This window comes from Coturnix japonica, chromosome 15 (genome assembly GCF_054131305.1).
Source record: "Coturnix japonica strain WE chromosome 15, WE-NBRP24, whole genome shotgun sequence".
Classification (NCBI taxonomy): Eukaryota; Metazoa; Chordata; class Aves; order Galliformes; family Phasianidae; genus Coturnix; species Coturnix japonica.
Genome location: NC_140677.1, coordinates 6,928,454 through 6,943,110, shown reverse-complemented (window position 1 = coordinate 6,943,110; position 14,657 = coordinate 6,928,454). Strand labels below are relative to the sequence as shown.

General features: G+C 48.0%; 1 protein-coding gene across 24 annotated transcripts in view; it reads right to left on the bottom strand.

The window, feature by feature from the left end:
• Positions 1 to 14,657, bottom strand: part of CADPS (calcium dependent secretion activator) — a 169,058-nt gene that overhangs the window by 2,580 nt on the left and 151,821 nt on the right. For all 24 annotated transcript variants that reach the window (XM_085516302.1, XM_085516303.1, XM_085516309.1 and 21 more), the window contains 2 exons: positions 13,840 to 13,947; positions 238 to 342 (listed from right to left, as the gene is read on the bottom strand). In XM_085516302.1, coding sequence (XP_085372428.1) covers positions 238 to 342; positions 13,840 to 13,947 — 213 coding nt within the window. The remainder of the gene's footprint in view (positions 1 to 237; positions 343 to 13,839; positions 13,948 to 14,657) is intronic.

Below are 14,657 nucleotides of genomic sequence, written 5' to 3'. Positions count from 1 at the left end.
TTGCACTGTTTTCCCTCTTCTCATGCAAGCGGCTACTCTGAGCTTACTTCCACTCAAGTTGTGCATGCATGTGCACTTCAAGCTCCTGCTTATTCATCTGATAAACTTCTTCATTTTATGCATCTGAACGAAGGGCTGCATTTTCTACCTGCCACCGCTTCCCTATCAGAACTCACTGCGTACACACACGCGTCCCTTTCAGCAGCAAGGCGCTCACGAAAGCACAGCAGGTGTTACCTTCACTATCCTAATGAGTGTTTTCAGCTGGTAGATGTGCAGCTGCAGGTCCATGCGGTCCGTCAGCCAGGTGCAGACGACGTTCATGGAGCTGGTGTACCATTGCTGCAAGAGAGACAGCATTTCTCCAGCACCCGCGCCCTGCAAGCGAGCACGCAGCGGGACCAACCTTCCCCACCGCCAGCCCGTTAATGGGATGTGACAGACTTCTGGGGGAGACAGGCACCCTCTTTTACACAGATTTTCCATGCACGAGCTTTTAACTTGGAGTAACAACCACAGCAAATCTCACTTGCGGGGGCAGCGGCCACCAGCAACGCCGTGCGGTTTCTGTAATCCTATTTTGCCATTGACTTGACTTGGCAGCAGTGGTGGGAGTTTGGCCCGGTCCAGTTTTTAACCCGTTCCCTGCCCCAGCGAGCACAGCCCTGCCTTTAGGACCACACTCAGGTACTTACCGCTCACATGTCGCCTTGAGCAGCCCTGGGGAGCTGCAGGGCAAGGGTGGGATGGTGCAGCGCAGGAAATGCTTTGGTTTTGGCCTCACAGTTAAGAAAGATGGCAAAGCAGCAAGCAAATGAGCTTGCTTCAAGCTGCTGAGCTTGCAGGGCCCCTCCAAGGGCTGAAATTTTGCTGCCTGCCTGTGAGAAAGGCTTGCGGCTGCGTGGCAGCAGCCTGCCAGCCCTGCAGTGCAGGATGCAGCTCAGTGCCCCACACAGCAGGGCTGGCACAGCCCTTGAGAGGCACAGAAGCTGGGCCAGGTGTGATGGGGACCACAGCACCTCTCTGTGTGCTCATCACCACAGATGGTTCCCAAATGGGCTGCACCCAGGGACCATCACAGCTCTGTGTGCACAGCAGCCGTCCTCTTGTTTACTCTTAGACACGCATGGATCAAAACCCTGTACTGCAGCACTGTGGGAATTTATCGAGAACCAGCTAAAGAGGGAAAAAAAACATAGATCAAATTATAAAAATCCCAATCGATCCCCATTCAAGTTAGTTGGCAACGAAGCCTCTTCCTAACTAACCTAAAGCCTCACACCAGTTTGACTCAGGCATTATTTCCTCCCATCACTGCACCTTTTCCTCACTGTCAGTGTCTGCATGCCACGTGCACGAGCTGATGCAAGGCTGAGCACAGCAAATAAAAGCTAGAAGAGCACAATGCAGCCAAAATGAGGGCTTGGGTTATCAAACCAGAAGACAACACACTCAGTAGCTGCCATCCCCCACCAGGACCCGGCATCCTGCATGGGGAAGAGATTTCCCTCTTTATGGTATTTCTTGAGTTGGACTCGTTGATCCTTAATGGGTCCCTTCCAACTTGGGCTATTCTATGATTGATGGCATAGCGCTTAGACTGTGCCTCATCAGCTCAGAGCTGTACAGTGTAGGAACTGTTGCCTTGTCTGTACACGGAGCTGAATATATCGTAATAGTGAAAAAAAACAAAAAACAGCATTAACCTCCTGTTGCCACAAACACTGTTCTAACAGTACTTCTATTTCTACAGCATCCCTTAATAAAAGGGAGGAAATAAAGGGATGGAAGAGCCACCAAAGATATGCCAAGTAGTGATTTCCTGCTGGGCCAGCTTGGGGCTGAGACTTCTGTTGGCTCTTCATCTCCAGGATGGGGACCTGGCAAGCGCTGAGAGCACGAATGAAGCTAATTTGGAGAGGAAAGAGGGAGCTCTGTCGGCTGTGGCTGGCTGTCCCTAAGGTCCCGGTGCCAGATGGGGCCTCAGTTGTGACATGCAGCTCCGTGCAGCCCTGGAACGGGACAGAGGCAGGTCCTGCCACGTCTGTCCTGTGCCACACACACCTGCACAGATGGGGAACAGAACTGAATCCCACCCCATGGGGGCTCAGCCTCGCACACTGCTCAGCGGCATGAAAGGAGCTCTCCTCAGAGCTGAGTTACTCCAAAGATTTTCTGCCTTGTGAAAAAAAGACAAAGTGTAATTCATTGATCTTGATACACAAAACCGTCACGTCACTTCATAGAGCACGCACCAACTGCTGAATTTAAGCCCTGCATATTCATAAAAATAAGTTAGCCCATAAATTAAATGTTCCCTTTAGCTATCACTAGTGTTAATGCGCTACAAGAAGCACAAGCCCTCTGATTCATGACTAACCCTCCAAAGAGGATAACATTTGCATATGATTATATTATTAGAAAAAACACAACAACAACAAAGCCAAATGCTCCAGAATGGGAACGAGATCATTTCAGACAAAAGAGTGCAACACCGGGGGGCTCTGATGTCCTCCTGGACATGGGGCTCCTTGGGGCTTGTCCCTATGCATGAGGTGCAGAAGGCACAGCCCAAACGTGCCCTTCCCAGGGGGCTGCAATGCGTTCCCAGGCACCAAAGTATAAACGAGTTTCTCAGAACTCATTGTGGCTTTTAAAAAGTGATGCTTCTATGAGTCCACAGAGCCCAACTTCAACCCACAGCCACCCGCCTTGTTACAGATGGTATCTGCCATCCCTACAGATACCTGCACTCAGCCCAAGGGGCACAGGGTGAGGGATGGCTCCTGGGTAACAGCAGAGGAAATGCAAACAAATGCCCTTAGGATGGCACCAGAGCCTGGTCACAGCCAGCAGATGTCCCATTTGCACAGCCAGGAACGTAACCCTGCTTTGGGGTTGGCCCCTCCTGTTCACAGCAGCCCTTACAGCCAGGTGCATCACAGCAGCTGGGACGCTCCAGGCCAACAGCAGAAGCAGTGCAGGGCTGTGAGCTCTGCCTGTGCATCCCAACCTGCCCCAGCCATCGGATCGCTGGTTTTTTTTCTCCTTCTTTTTGGAATGCAAATGCATGATCAATAAGTTGCCGAAATAGCGAGCTTGTCTCTGAATATATAAATGGCAAAAATTGATATGAATAAATCTGCAAGTAGCACACTGAGTGTGGCACATTTCATCAAGGAAAGGAAAAAAAAGAACCCCGTGCTGGGCTCCTGCTTTCCGGGAGGTGGTGTCATTACACATAGCCGGGAACATCTGCAAACCCCCGTTCTCTTTGGTGTGAGCTGAATGGAAGCATGACCTCCTGTTCCTTGCCATGAACCTTGAGTTCACACTCATATTTTACATGTTACAGGAAGCCGCAGCTCACCCCAGGGGTGCGGCAAACAGAATCTCGTAAGCCAGATGCAACACTGCTTCTTAAGGCACCTGAAGGAGCTGTATTCTTCATTCAAAAGCTTACATACTAGTAGCTTAAGGTCACTTCAGCTTTTGTAAAGAGCGGGACAAAACCAGGAATGCTTATAGGGCTGGGCTGTCAGCAGGGTAGCAGAGGGATTACAAGGAACCTGTGACTCTGCCTCTTTCTGCCTTTACTGGTAGTTTTTTTGTGTGTGAACAAGTGCCATACAACAGATTGAGGCTGGTATAAAGGCCTGGGACTGTGCAAGAGCACCCCGCTGAGCCTCAGCTGTGCTTGCAATTAGCAATAGGCATGAAATGATTATTGTTGTGGTGGCTGATGGCAATCTGAAGTGACAAGTTTTATGGGGGAAGTTGTAGTGGGGATGTTCAGCAAGTTTCTGCAAACCATTAATCGAAGGCTGCAACACAGCGTAGTCAAAGCTATTTTATGTCATTGCAAAGGTCTCACAAGGATGCTGAAAGAATATTTTTCTGCTCCCAGTGCCTCGGAATGGAGTTTTTCTAGGTCAGGGATTCTTTACTGCCCTATTTAGTGTCAAAAATACCCATTTGCCTCAAATTAGCAGAAAGCTTGTAGTTAAGGGCTAGAGATTAGGCATACAAAATTACTCAGCAGGTGACTGCTGGGTGGATTTGGGGGTTGAGAAGTCTTTAAAACTGACTACGAGACATTATATACTTCCGACAAAAGAACATAGTAATCCTACCTGCTTGCTTTAACCACTGTTGTTTGTCTATTATTATGTGCTTTAATGCTCATAAGAGCAAAACTACTGGTGATACTACTCAATTACCATAGTAACTCTCCCCTATGACCTCTCATTTCAGTACTTGCTTTCCAACCAGAACCAATCCAAGCAGGGCAAATCTATTTAAAACTGTGACACACACAGCACAAGGAAACCCCGAACGCCGGCTGGCTCCTCTCTTTGTCTGAGACACCGGCTTGTTTTGCAATGCTGAAAGGCAGCTTTGAAATGAAGCCTTGAATTCAAGGTGTTCCAGGGGTACGGCAAGGGGAGGAGAGAGCGATGCTGGGTCTTATTTCCCCAAGGAAGAACAATTCTGCTCTCAAAGCAACTGGATCAGCCAGGAAAAAATAATATATAGATTAGAAATTCCCAACTCCTTCCCCTTGTGCCTTCTCCTTCATCCATCCCATAGGCCAGCAGCTCAGCTGACTTACAGCTGACAGTTCATGACAGCTGATCAACTGTGTGCACCCACAGCCCAGGCTGCTCAATGGCAGCAGTGGAAGGACCACACATGTCCCTCTGGGCTTGTATGACTACTGGGCCATTCCTCTCCATCCTTCTTCAGTGGCTTTTTGGCTGTTGGTCCCACTCAGTCACTGCAATGCTAAAAACTTGGTGATGACAGCAAGCAAGAAGTGCAGAGACTCACAGCCAACAGAGTTTCCTACTCTTTTCTTTATAAAAGGAAAGTTTCTGGGAAGCTGTAACACACACTGCAGTGAAGACAACCTGGGTTTGAGAACCTGCTCCAAAACCTGCTGCGATGCTGCCAGGATGGAGCGGTGGCTGGTCCAACACTCTGCCCTGTCCCAGCCCTGCACTAACAGGGTTGGAGAGCTGGTGCCACCAGCATGGCCCCACGCACATAGCCGTCATCCTTCCATATTGGCTCAAGGATGGCACAGATAGAACACAGACCTGCCCACACAGCAGTCTCCAATACATTTGTTCATAAACTTCTCTGTCCCATCCCTGGAGGTGCTCAAGGCCATGGATGGGGTCCTAGGCAGCCTAAGCTGGTGAGGGGCAGCCAGCCCATGGCACGGGGTTGGAGCTGGGTGGGTTTTAATTTCCCTTCCAACCCAATCCATTCCATGATCCTGTGATTCTCTTCTCTCTACTCAACAAAAGTCATTCTCTGTGCATCGTCGCATGCTGCTGGCAAGGGGACCCCTCTACCCACTCCTCCAGGCCAACATTTTGCCCACAGACCCTCCTCCAGCACAGAGAATCAAATTCACCCTGTCTCAGAGCATCCTGGCTTTGAGGCCACAGGCAGCACCACAAACAAAGGGGTGGCAGTGCTGCCACGCAGTTCCACCACGTCATGCAAGACGAAGGCTTGGGGACCCTGCAGGATGCTGTGGGTGCACCCAGAACCCCAGAGCAGAGCTGTTGGCTTGGCACGGCCGTGGGGCCACGAGCACACAGCCAACAGAAACCACGCAATGAGTTAATATCGCAGGCATTGATCAGCTAGTCTTACAATTAATGCTTCCAATAAAAAAAAAAAAAAAGAAAGAAAAAAAAAGCTCCCCCTTTTTTATTCAACAGAATAAGAAATTAAACACTTGTGGGCTCATTCTAAAGAATGAATGAAATTGAATAAGCTACCTAGCACTTGAGATTCCCAGCGAGTGCTTGAATAGAGCAAACCTCCTGAGTTGAATGGATTGCCTTTTGGGACCAATTTGTCTCTTTTCACTCTTTATTCCTCCTTTTTTGCTGACAGATGTACAAAGGCGGAACTGCGCTGTGCAGCTTAGCTACATGCACCCACAGCAGCTGTCACTTTTGTCGAGCAAGTTAATCAAGCAAATGCCACCATATCCCACTTTCTATAAGGAACAACATGTTATAGACAGTAGTCTTGGGAGACGGGGAGGGAGAGAGACTTTATTTTAACTTTGAGGAGCTGGGATTTTTTTTTTCCCCCTCTGTGTTAAAAAAGGGAAGAAGGGGGGGAAAAAAAAAAGCAGCCAAAGCCGGCAGCACAAGCTGACACTTTTGTTTCCCTGCAGAACAAATATTTAATATGATTTTAGCTCTAATTTGTACGGCAAGGAGGGCTGTCCGCTTTTAATTAAATTTAAGGGACCGATGGGACGCGGTTAGAAAAGGAATGGAAGCTTTTTGTTTGCGTTAGCGCTTGTTGATAATCATATATTGATTGTCAATTGCTAAGCCAAAAAGATTAGTGTAGTAAATACTATTATCTGAATGCCACAAGTGAAGTGCTCGCTTCCCTTCCCCGCTACTCCCTTTGTGAGGCGGTTTGAATCACTGGTTGTTATTTATACATTTTCTTTGATAAAACCAACTTGTGTGGCTGATTTTTTTAAGCCCTGCCTCATTAAGTGCATAATGGCATTTACGTGTGGGGCTCGCCGCTTTTTAGCCTTTCAGGCTTTAAGCTGATATTTCTCTCTCACAACCGTGTTTCAAAACTTCTGATGTTCACCAACAATTGGATACGCACCAATATTGTATAGATCAGATGCTCTCTCGCTATTGCCAAAGACCATGAAACAACACAACGGGATCTGCAAAGAGGAACCCGAGAGCTCCCTTCCTGCTGCTCAACCAGGCAGATCCTTGGGTTGCTCTTCCATCACACGGGATTCCTTATGTACACACACTATTTAGGTATGTGAAACCACACCGAAGGGCACATATTTCATATAGCTCTACAGAACACAAATGCAAAGCTCTGAGGGGTCTCTGGGCAGCCCTCTTTTTGGCATTAGAAAGGTAATTTTCCCTCAAATTCATCTGTCTTTTCTTTGAGGAGATAAATCTACATTTTGGCAACAGGCGGTGTTGTGCAAATTGAACTTCTCTGCACAGGTGAGACTTTGGGATGTGAGAATCCCCTGGGCCCCATCCGCTGCTCTCACAGTGCTCAGTAGTATTGGGGCAGTCGGTCCCCATGGGAGCATCAGCCAAAGCTCTATTAATCTCCACATTCAATCCACAGAGCTCAAGTAAAGAAGTGCCAACCAGTTGATATAAATCCCCAGAAACCTCAAAATCTTTTTTTTTTTTTTTCCCTTTTAAAAATAGTATTTCTTCTCTAAAAACCTCACTCCTGTGCGTGGGGTCCCCCCATCACAAACTCACTAAATAAGCAGCTATACACCTTTTCCAGCCCTACAGACCCCCCCTCTGCCCCAACACCCCATGACACCGCCGCTGTGGGTGCAGGGCTGCAGTTCCCACTGCCTTTCCCTCTACGCCCTATCCTTTAACAGGGAGATTTCATTCACACTGACTACGCAGCTATATGAGAGAGTTATTATTTGATTAATTAGTATTATTTAATAATGTCACAGTCCCAGCATTGCATAATAGGGTTAAGCTGCTAGCCAGAGCAACTCATCATCTGTCTAGGATGCAAATGGCATCACCGAATTTCATTACTATTATTTTTTTTCCTTCCCAAAAATAAACCACGCACATACACACACACACACACACAGAAAGAAACACACTTTGCATGATGTAAGAACTCTGCCTTCATCAGAGAGAGATTCAGAATGAAAGCAGAGCCGGGCACCCGGACTGGCACTGACCCTGGATGGGCTCTGGGTCAGACCCATGGTGGTTTCTGAGGATGGGGCATCTTTAGGGTGGGTGCTCAACACACAGCTCCTAAATGAAGGAGCATGGAAGCAGCTAAAGCAACACACAACCACTTCTGTACTGATCGCCTGTTCTCAAACACTTTTTTTTTTTTAACCTCTAAAATATTCCCTGCTTATTTCCATTTTTTTTTTTTTTCCTTTTCAAAAAAGAAATGAAGTTGACATGCTAAAATCTGAGCTCCTATATACGGAAGCTGGGTATAACGCCGTATCCACACAGTGCACTGCTTTTTTCCTGTCCCGATCGCAGCGCCTCACTGACGCAATGCAATCCTGATGCAAGGCTGATCGATGAGGTGCAGCCCAGCAATGCATGCTAAGGAATGTTTTAATTACACTTGATATTAGATTGAATTGGAAACCATCCCAAAATGGGCTGTGGGGAAATGAAGCTGAGTCCACTGCAGCCTACACAGTCTCCCTGGCAGCTCTGGGCTCCTTGTCTTTCATGCACCTCTTGCCCTATTCCTGTTAGGGCCACTCACTGCTATGGGGGAGCACACAATCCCACACCCTGAAACAAATGCTGCCCTCAAAGTGCCGCACAGATCAGGGCAGCACTGACCTTGGAGCAACAGAGCAATCAGGCTGCCTGCTTAGAATGATTAATGGAAAATCTCCTCTGGAAAAGAAATCAAATTAACTGTCTTCAACCAAATGTCTACTGGAACATGAAAAGCTGTTCTGATAAAGACATTTAGGAGGAAAAAAAACCCTTATGAGCATGTAAAATCCAGTGACAGATCTAGGACTTATTTTATTAAGAGTCTCCCTAAAATAAATTAAACATAGCCTACTTAAATGAACACTCCATGGGAGGACAAGGGCTGTCGGTGCAAGCAGATGCAAGGCCGCTCTCTGCACGTGCCCATACAGCTCAGGGGTGGGAATGGGATGGGACAGGAATCAGCTCCTCTCATCCAGGTGCATGGGATGAAAAGGGCTCCTGAAGGAAAGGGCCCATCCATTATCCATCCACATGGATAATGGGCATCACCATTTTGTCCCTTTCACTCCCAGAGGTGCAGGTATGGGTCCAAGGCTCTGCAGATCCACAGGGGACAAAAAGCACTCCTGGGGGTAGAGATGCCCAATCACCTTCATGGCACAACTCGTCCTTGGGGGAAAAAAAGACAGGCAAAAAGCAATGCAGAAGAAACAGCTCAGTGGGGGCCATATCAGGACAGGAGTGGGAGAGAGTCTGTGCCCTAATGAGCAGTCTTGCTGTGTGGGAGAGAGCGGGATGCTGTCTGTCCTGGGGAACACACTGCGTGCAGCTGCAGGCAGAGATGGGATGAGAGCTGAGCCCTGCATCCGTTCTTCCCTGATCCCGCAACCCAAACTCCTATGAGTAATTTAACGCACTGCGAGTAGCGGCACTGACTCATGGCCTGACTGCTGGGTGAGAGATGGGGAGGGAAACGGGGGGGTGAGGAGGGCTCTGTTCTGGCATTTGGTTGCACTGCGTAAGGCTGACTGGGAAGAAATGCCACGGTCCTGCAAGCGCTGCTCGAAGGAGCTGCCAGCATCCAAGAAGGAACTGCTGAAGTCCAGAGCTCTGATTTTAGGAAGACTCGCACAGTTCCCTGCATCCTTCCTGTTCACCACCCCTGGCACTCAGCAGCCAGCTCCCAGCAGACAGTCCTGAGCTGTGGCGTCAGCCTGGTGCTACTGCTGCACTCTTGGCTGGGAAAGCAAGTGTTCTTCCCCAGAAGATGTGACACCAGGACAGCACTGCTGCCTGCGGAACCAAAGAGCAAAGCTCTGCTCCTGCCTAAGCCCTGGGGATGGACCCTGGCCTAAGCCTGAGGCTGCTCCCCTGCTGGCCCTGCCTGGTCCCTCCTTTGTTGCTGCAGAGGACTCTGGTGACTGTCCCTTCTACGCTGTGCTGGGCAGAGGGCTGAGCAAGGCCCAGACCCTGCTGATGCAGAGGGAGGCTCATACTCATGTTTCAAGGGAAATGCTCTGTCTGGTGCCACAGACCTTCCAGCAAGCAGAACACGGTGACAGTGAAGTGGTAGAAGTGCCTCTGCACAGGGCAGCGCTGCCGCCTCCCGCACAGTATCACTACGTGATTAAGTGCTTACCAGACTTTTTGGTAAAGGCAACCTTCCTGATCTGATAACTGCCAAGGACAAGCCAAATATGCGGGGTCAATCCATGCACACTTAATCCCCAGAAGGCAGATTAAGTGTATAATTGACCCATATAATCCATGTATCATCTCCAGTGAAATGTTTTCCATGTCCGGTTTAGGCAGACGTGGGACCCATAAGAAAGCTATCAGAGGCACAGAATTACCATGGCAGTGGATTTCATCAAAGTCAGAGATGGCTTTTTAATCACTGATCTCAGGGACTGCTAGATTTAAGCAGATGAAGCGACGCTAAGCATATCTGCCTTAATCCTTATCTTCTACTCAGGCTGGTGTCTTCAAGAAGTACAAGGAGGAAAAAAATAAATTAATTTTTTTTTTTAGGTCCTTGCAATCTTAGAGGAGCTTCTCTGGGTGTTTTGATCTCTCATATCAAAAGCATGTTTTTGTTGGTGGGGTTTGTTGTTTTTTTTTTTTTTTGGTAAGATATTGCATTAATCATCAGAGAGAAAAATGCCATCTGCGCTATTCAGAGACTGCGGCGGGATGCTGGAAGTGGAGGATGGCGGGCGGCTCGCCGGCACTCGGAGCCTTTTGTCTATGTGATGCTCACCCGCGGCCGGGCAGGGAGTGCTCCTGCTCTGTGTCACAGCTGTGTGTACCAACTGATGAGGTTGGCACCCACACTGTCTACTTTTCAGCCATTCACCCTCTGCGTCACTTACGCTCTGGCGGGTTGAAATCTGTGTTGTGTGCACCTAAGGGCGCACAGACATGCATGCGTATAAGCAACTTCCACTGCAGCACAGCCCTTGCAAGCACAGCTCCAGCTGCCTTCAGAGAAAACCATGGGTGCATGAACTCCAGTCCTACAGAACATGAGTGCCCAGAGCCAAAGGGGAGCTGAATTCTGTGACTGGTCGAAGAATCCAAATCACCCTTAAATGCCCCCATTCTGCAGCTTCATCCCCATCTCTCTGGAAAAAAGGATGTGGTTTTGGTGCTCCATCAGCACCAAACAGAGTTTGAGATCCCCCTGTGCTGCTACAAAGCATCGCAGCGGCTCAGTCCCAAAGCACCCAGAACCTCGTGGAAGGGCTGCATGCCACAGTTCTATTCTTAAACTCCTCAGCTACCAGTGCTCTGTACCAACGGGGCCTTATTACTGTGTTTTAGCTTTAAATGTTATCAAATTAGTGAGCCAGGCCAAGTAAATAAGTCATGTTACTCTGCAGTAAACAGCACTGCCAAAAAGCTAGTTAGGTTTTGATTACCAGCAGAACTCCACGATCAATCTGTTCGTTCAATGATCCCAAGAATACAGATTTTTTAAAATTAAGACGATGACTCTATTTTGGGGGAAAAAAAAACACACCACCCAACCCTGACTAATTTGCAGAATGAAGAGGATTACTGCACAGACCACACAGAAATATTGCAATAATCTCCCACAAACACCAACATCAATATCCCCCAAACAGTACAGTCCCATACTGCAGTACAGAAGGAGTGGTGAAGGGAGAGCTGGCTTTGGAGCTAAGAAATAGTATAAAATGCCCAAAGCCATGAATAAACTCAGCTTGTGGTGGGAGATGGCACCCTGCAGCCTCTGCTAAGGGGAGAAAACAAAGAGGAAAATGAATGGAAACACTGGGCAGAGCTGCAAGGAGATGGGGCAACTGGGAACAACACAGGGTTGCAAACCCCACTGAGTGTGCAGGAGTCAACCTCACACCATGCAATGCTGCTCTTCCACTGCTCAAAGCCAAAAAAAACCCACCCAAAAGACATAGGTCTTTTCTTTAATGGCACAGACAAGCAACTGAGCCCTATACTGCAGTCAGAGGGGTCTACCCACCACTGGCACCTCACTGTTGCCTGGGAGCCCAAAGTAGGGCTCACCTGGTTGGTGCAAGCACTGAGCTCACTGAGGAGACAGCTTCCAAAGTGCTAATAATCTCACTGCTCAGAGGAACCCCCACACCAAGCATTGCTCCACAACTGCATCGGAGGGAGCAAGAACAAAACCCGGCCCAAGTCCAATTCAGCACCACAAAGACCATTTGTGGCTATCCCTCTATCTTAAGAAAAAAGACAGCTCACACCTACCACTGCTTTGGGAAACAGGACCAGCAGAACCTGAGGACCCTTTGTTTCTGCTGGGCTCCTTACTAGCTCTGTCCCTTCCCTCCGTGCCAACCTCAGCCCAAAGCACATCGCGTGGGTGTCCCACCTTGAGGTTACCACCCTCCAAAGGGAGCAGGGAGACTCGTGGGAAGAAGAGAAGGAAGGAAAGATTCTGCACTTCTTGCTTTCCACCAAGGTAGCTGCTCTTTTTAGTTGTTGTCACTGTTAATTTGTTTAAAACGCGGCTTGGTAAAACTAAGTACGAACGGATCAAACTGAAATCAATATTTGTGCTAATTACAGCTTTTGGAAAATTGGAAATAATGGCCCAAAGGGTATAAACACACCAACTGTGAATCATAGGGAAACGATGAGGGAAAAGGCAGTGTGGGCATTGAAAAGAACAGTCCAGATGAGCTCTGGAAATCTAACTGCTCGTGGAATGCATTTCCCCACAAGCGAGCAGTGCACTCGCAAGGCCTGCTGCAGATGGAAGCGACAGGCTTTTGTTTTTGTGGCTTGTTTTTTATCCTCCCCGTGCCTGCTCGATGGGCTGTGCTCTGCGCGGGGCCGGCAGCAGCGGTGTGCTCCGTGCATGAATGAGGCGTTCTCAGTGGATATGGGTCATGCTAGTAGATGTACACAGTAAGATTATTTGACTCTAATTCATGCCACTTGATATAATGTGATAAAACATTTGACATGAGAGATAAGTTCCATTTTAATCCGGGAGGGCACAGGGGAAAGAAAGAGGGGGAATTAAGAAGGAGGAAGAGGTTTCCAAGGGAAAGAAAATGCGCAGAAAGAGAGAAATCGAGTAAAGGAGGAGGTTGGCTGGAAGGAAAGCAGCTTTCCCTACACATTGAGGAAGCAAACGAGCGAGTAGAGAAAGCAAGTCAGATTGTTACAGTGCCAGAGCTGGGAGCTGGAGATGGCACTGCTGAGAGAGGGGAGGGAGGAGAGGGGAACAGAAGCTGCTTCAAACAGAAATCGCTGTATGGACAAATACCCTAGAGGAGACTGAGACACTAATGCTACAGGCTGGCCATTAGCAGAAAACCTTTGCTATAGAACAGCTAGGAGGACAGAAAGGCTGTAACACAACAGTAGCAGCAGAAACATACATTGGTTAACATGCATCCAAACCCAAAACAAATGAGCACCACAGGTCACTGTTCTCTCACAGGCCAATGCATTTATCCCGTGCAATAAGAGAAAATCCCAAACATCTGGGTCAGCCTCCTGCTATGCTGCTGAGACCACAGAAACTATGTCTGAACCTGATCTCTGTGTCAGGCACCATATAATGGAGCTTCGCAATGTCCACTCCAAACCAGCAGTGTGCTGGTTACCCTTATAAATGAAAATCTGGTACACACGATTTGCTGCCAGTTTTGGAGAGCTCGTCAGTGACAGACACTGTGAGTTGTGCACAGGAGATATAGATGGCCCTCAGCAAATGAGCTCCAATTTTCACACTGAGAACAATGACCGAAATGTGCCGTTACAGAGAGATTTTCCACAAGCTTAAATATAGTCAGGGCTCTCTTAGAAGATGCTGTTCCCTTGAAATCCAGGCACAGACAGACCAAGACACAGTACATTAGAGTAGAGATTTAAAGCAGGCAGAGAGCAGATATGAGCCTTAGTCAGAAAGAAAGGAAGGATTTATTTATTTTTTAAAGCTATAACCAATAAATTTTCTCAAAATGTGACTTATCCTCCTGTCTTATTTTGTCACATTTTGGGTCTCTCCTGCTTGGTGTCCAAGGAGGAGAAGGCATTTACTTACATCAAATAACCTTTCTATATACATCTCCTCATTGACCTTATCACGCAGGACATCCTGAGAGTGGCGGACAAATGTCACATAGGCATCAGCAACATCCATCCCCGGCTTCTGCATGGGGAGAGAAGAGAGAGAGAGAAAACCATGAATACAGCACAGGAGCCGCTCCTCCACGTACCCTCAGCACTGCCTCTCTTCCTCTGTCTCTCTCCTGCCGTCCTCGTGCAATTCACCCCTTCCTTACCTGCTGTGATGGGGATGGGGACAGCGTGCCCATGCCAGCACAGAGCCGTGCAATGACACCAGACAGGGATAAGAGCATTTCCCTAAGGAAAATGGGAACTGAGGCCAGTGGTGGGGAAAATACTTTAAGAAACAATAATCCTGAGTTCACATCGCTTGATAGATTGAAATCCAACTTACCTCAAAGGAAAGCCATTAAAATGCTGTAACACGACTCATTACAAGAGCTGCCACAAAATCTTAAATTTCCATGGCACACTGTAAGTTTGTTAATAAGTAGTGTCATTAGTTGCCATTACTGTGATTTACCTCAGATCACAGAGTATCATTTCTCTGCAAGATACGATTGTCAGCCGCTGCAAATTGAAGTTAGTTAACACATCTGTGTAATTTCCAGGGTGAAAATGAGGACAGTTTGGAAAGCAGTAGGAAGGGAGTTTTTCAATACAAAGCAAACAATTATCAAGCGAAGGGCCAGCGCTGGGCCCTTGGGAAGCTGGTAACATTTCTTAACACCTACTGAAACAATGACAAGGTATTAATTTGAAAAACAATGAGGACAAACAAATGTGGCAGTA